The sequence below is a fragment of the Seriola aureovittata genome, chromosome 12 (genome assembly GCF_021018895.1).
Source record: "Seriola aureovittata isolate HTS-2021-v1 ecotype China chromosome 12, ASM2101889v1, whole genome shotgun sequence".
In the NCBI taxonomy this organism is placed as follows: domain Eukaryota; kingdom Metazoa; phylum Chordata; class Actinopteri; order Carangiformes; family Carangidae; genus Seriola; species Seriola aureovittata.
This window is the reverse complement of record NC_079375.1, coordinates 7,586,663-7,591,731: the sequence shown is the minus strand read 5'-3', so window position 1 is coordinate 7,591,731 and position 5,069 is coordinate 7,586,663. Positions and strand designations below refer to the sequence as shown.

The following is a 5,069-nucleotide window of genomic DNA, read 5'->3' as shown; positions in this document are numbered from 1 at the left end:
TGCAGCTTTTCTCTTGTTCACTGGACATTTGGAAATTTCAACTTTTCTTCAGACATAAGAGACAAAAGTTTGAACTCCCTCATAGTTGGCACCAAGTTTATCTAAAATGCATCATTTCAAGACCTTCACAAGGAATCAGAAGATACCTTGTAATGTTGCATTTTTAATGAGCCAAGTGCTGAAAGTGTCCAGGAATTAGAATTTTCTTTTGCATGATTTAATTTTTAATACACAGAACCTAATTTAACCCGTTTTTCAGACAAATAATCAATTTTTGTTAAGACTTGTGGTTCCTAATTATTTTCTGACATTTTATGGATTTACTCTGTAAACGCTCGTCACAACCACTAGATCACCACCATCTCAGACCAAAACAAACGCTTCGTCGGCCACACTTCCGGCCTCCCTCCCCGCGCGCTCTCAGTCAGCTAAATGTTATGAAGCACAGAGAAGGCGGCCATTGAACACAACAAGAAACACAAGTGAATAAAGTTACCCTGTGCACAGGAGAGCCAACAAAAGACTATTTCTTTACTCCACAGCAATGCTAGCAGTTAGCCAGCTAGCAATAGCAACATTTGCTGAACACATTCATAATATCGGAAACAGCTAGTCAGCAAACATTATCATGGCTACTGTAGCCGGTCAGTAATGAAAACAGCCATGTAACAATGTGTAGCCATCAAGTTACTCACACATGGAGGACAAGAAAGGTCAGTTCCGAGTCAAGCTGGACCTTTTAGCCGCTCGTAGTGCCGTCCATCTAGGCCAGACCAGTAATGGCTTCAGAGTCTGACTGGGAAAGAGCTTCAACCTCGGACAAACGACTCTGAAGGAGCCGCTAAAAACTTTACAAACTTCATGGATGTCATGACAGTCCACCTGCCGACCGGTATTTGAGCTTCAGTCCCCATGGCCAGTCCACCTCATGTCTTACTCTGTCTGAGGCCTTTTTGAATGAAAACATGGTTTACTCTTCAGTGGAGGGAATTCTGGGATGCACTCACATGCACGCGCTGCCAGAAGGATACCAAATCAAACAGCAGAGAGACTCAGATTACGACCTTTCTGCTCAGGACGCCATTACTCTACTATTTATTTACACAGAGGAAAAGTTGTTTGCTGCAACATTATTGTTTAAAATCGAATTTACAGAACATTTAATACAAACAAACGAAATAGTTATTAGTTGGAGCCCTAATAGGTTTAATAACCTCTTAAACCTGACTGATCCACCACTGTTCAAACCCAAAGATTTTTTATTTTAAGTTATACATGTAGTAAAAATCCGAATGTTTCTAGAGAAAACAAATATATCAGACTGAATTCTGGAGAAATGTGTATAAAATAATGCATCTAAAATTTTTCCATTTGATGTAATGGTGCAGCCACAAAAGTTTTGGCCTTCAATATTTCACTCATTTTAAGCATCATAAAGCTTCAATACAGAATACAATAGATTATATTGGCAGAAATAGTGGAAACAAATTATCAACTGCTACTTTACTACTACTACTACTACTTTAACAAAAACACAGCCAATCTTGTCTTTTGGTGGTGAAAGATTTAGTGTTTATTTGCTCCACTGATTAATCTGTCATTTGGTCTTTAATGTGTCGGAGTTTGTTTGTGTTTGTTCAACAAACAATCCAAAACCCAGAAATATCAAAATGATATAAAGCAGAGAAAAGCAAAGCAAATCTTTACATATTAGAAGTTGGAACAAGTATTTTTCTTGATAAATGGCGTTGATGATTAAACTGATAAATTGTTTCAACACTAGTGTTTGTTGTAAACAGTTTCCTGGCTGCAGGTTTGCTATTGTAGCACAATATTCAGACTTTAAAGTATCTCAGGATCTTTGCTGCACATCACCAGTCTTTAAAAAAAATAAAATTGCATGAAAACATGATTTAATGATTTTAAAAAAAAATCACTAAAACCTGAAGAAATGTAATAATGTTCCCCTAACTGGCTGTTCTGCTCTCCAGCACTATCCTCTGTACAGGGTGAGTGATGCCGGCTGCACAGGACAGGACGCTGCACCACCTGAAGAGCGACACCTGTTGTTCAGAGAGAAATATGACGTGTTGTCGAAGGAGGCCTCACAGAGGGTGAGTACTCTGCAGTCTCATCACACCGCCTCTACTGTTTTCTTTTTTTGTTTTGTTTTTCAACGCATGGATCTCTTCTTCAGCCAATTAAAATACAGTACAACAGCCGGCTGTCAGAAACAGTTGTGTATAGAAACAGGAAAGGATGACGATGATGATGAAACTGATGATGTAAGCCAGCAGCAACCGCTCTCTGAGGTGCATGTGGATTTCTTTCCACAGCTGCTGCAGTGGTTTAAACCCCGCCTCATCCTGAGCGGACACACCCACAGCGGATGTGAGGTTCTCCATGACAACAAGTACCCAGAAATCAGCGTGCCATCCTTCAGCTGGAGGAACAGAAACAACCCTAGCTTCATCCTGGTGAGTAACAACACAACATGTCTGTTTCAACCTCCTCCGTTGATCCATAATGACGTTGATATTAAAAGCTCTTTCTGTGAACTTGATTGTGATGGTTGTTCTTATGCTTTTCTATTTTTGGAAAGAATTTCAACCATTCAAAACCATTCAATCATTTTCATAAATAAAAGGCACCGGTACATACAATCTATCCAGCCACTTTACAAACCACAAAACCTTAAAAAAAAAAGACTCTCAGTGTCAGTAAACTGTGTAATTGTATGAACCTTTTTACTTTGTTGTTTTTCTTCCTTTATCTTTTATTTGTTTGTTTCAAAACCAGTTATTACGAGATGATGCAAACAAACGATGGTGATAGTCTGAATTTTTAAAGCAGCTATAATCAGTATTTTTATGGCAACAACGTAATAAATGACAATGTGACAGTGTGAAAGGAAAATTATTCTCATTAATTTAATGTTAATCTCATTGTTTGGCTTTTTGTAGTTCACTCTCACTGCTTCCATAGCCTTGTTTTAGCAGCAGTGGTTTCAGTGAAACGGCTCTAAAAACCCACTGTACATGCGCTTCCTGCTCAGCAGACACAGTCAGAGGCGAGCTGGTGAACACAGTGGAGCATTTAGCAGCTCAAGCGTCAGATATTTCCATCAGGAGCTGGTAGAGACCAAAAACAGAGAGTGACGACTCCAAATGAATGAAAGTGTTGCTCCATATCTGCTGGATCAGTACATACACAGCTGTTTGTGAACAAGTTGATAGTAACAAGACCATGACACGTCAGTGTCGTGTCCACAGCAAACAATCTGCTGCCCAATGTTTGTGCCAAGTATCACTAATGAGACTCATTTACTTTGAGTAACCAAATACAGGAATAATCCCTCTGATATTCACGCCAAGAAAGTGCTAAATCTGCTGGTTTTCATCCTTATGTTTGTGTGCTTGTCTCTTTTGTTTTTGATTTGAATTTCCCCCGGGGGATGAATAAAGTATATATCCATCTTGTGTTGATGCATTTATGAATTATTGTGTGAGATTCATTTTGACCTAATTTCGCTGCCCCCATGTCAAGTTTTTGTGTGATATTATTTAAAGAACAGTTTCCAAATGGAAGTGTTTATATGATGTTATAGCTCCCAAACCTTCTTATCTGCTATTAATACAAAACAACCCCCCCCCCCAGGCATCAGTGTCACCTGGCAGTTACGCTCTGTCCAAGTGCTTCCTGCCGGAGGAGAGCACGGTGATCGGCGTGTACTGCTCGGCCGGCGCCTGCCTACTGCTGCTGTTCCTGGCTCACTGCCTGTGGATGAAAGGCCTGCTGCAGTGCCTCAGCCTCTGCCTGCTGGGGAAGCACAAGTCTCTGTGAACTACATTACCCAGAGTACACCACGTTCCAGGACAGAGCCATGAAGTTGGGGGTTTTCACCGCAGTTGGTAAACACTTGATGTGAGGATTTGCAAAATGTGACTTTCGTCCTCCCGAACGGGCCAAAAAAATCTGTTCATACAACCTCGATTTTGTTTGTCCTAATGTTTTACGGCACTGTGAAGGACCTGAATATATATTTTAAATGTCTTTAAGGGACTCAAGGTTTATCACTTCTGACACTGAGGATGATCGTGTGGTTGTAACCTGTGATGACAAAGCATTTTTTTTTTTATGTCCAGACGGGTGAAGTTTTCCCACAACTTGTCTGAATTATTAGAAACTACACACATGTGGCGTAAAGTAAGACAAATCAAACAAGTACATATGTAAATACACACTGTCCCTGATCTGATTTAAGGCGGTGAAGTCAGATGTATGTTGGTAGTTTATGCCTCTTCACTCTGATGTTAAACTGTGAATCTGATGTGAACACTGTTAGTTTTCTGTTGTTGTCGTCCGATCATCCATCCAGGGTTTCTCGTTGTTTTTATGATGCATATCTGAATATATTTATTGCTGACTTCTGTGCCAAATGTTTGTGAGGGTTTTTGCCAAATTGTTGAAACGTTTCTGATGAACAGCACATAATAAATCAGAACCTCAAGGTGTGTTTTTGAGCTTTTCTGTGTATACGAGAGGCTGACATAACGGTACACTGCGTCGTCCACAGCCGTATTTCTCTGTGGCTGAAATGCTAAATATCACAAGATGTTCGGCGGCAGAGATGGAAACAATTTCATAGTATTCGAAATAAATTAAAGTCATGTGAACACGAATATTTTGTGTTTGCAAAATCATGTAAAATAAAATGTGAGTACAAAATATTAGGGACATATAGAGACACTGAGATGAAGCAGTTCACACTAGACCCGTCTCACAGCTTCTCTTTGTTGATCTGTGCGTTTTACACAGCTGGACAAAGGATGTGTCATCTGGACTGAGATGATATAAATCCATCAGATGTGTGTGTATAAACTGCAGTAGCTCTGTCTCTAATATCTCAACATGTTAGGACATGTCTGGTAATGTATAACAGTAAGTAGGACCGCTTTATGGCAATATTTTTATATGATTTTTGCAATAATATGACAAATTACCTCAATTTGTCAGGTATTTCATTTACATGATTAGTCAGATTTTCATTATCGATACATTTTTTTGAT

The 5,069-nt window shown here is 39.5% G+C and overlaps 1 protein-coding gene across 1 annotated transcript in view; it reads left to right on the top strand.

Annotated features, from left to right (window-relative positions):
- The window catches only part of mppe1 (metallophosphoesterase 1), a 12,557-nt gene extending 8,043 nt beyond the window's left edge, over nucleotides 1-4,514 (top strand). Inside the window, exons 7-9 of the mRNA XM_056390928.1 lie at nucleotides 1,992-2,114; nucleotides 2,337-2,477; nucleotides 3,658-4,514. Of these exons, the coding sequence (XP_056246903.1) occupies nucleotides 1,992-2,114; nucleotides 2,337-2,477; nucleotides 3,658-3,843 (450 nt within the window). The 3' untranslated portion in view covers nucleotides 3,844-4,514. The remainder of the gene's footprint in view (nucleotides 1-1,991; nucleotides 2,115-2,336; nucleotides 2,478-3,657) is intronic.
- The last annotated feature ends 555 nt before the right edge of the window (nucleotides 4,515-5,069 follow it).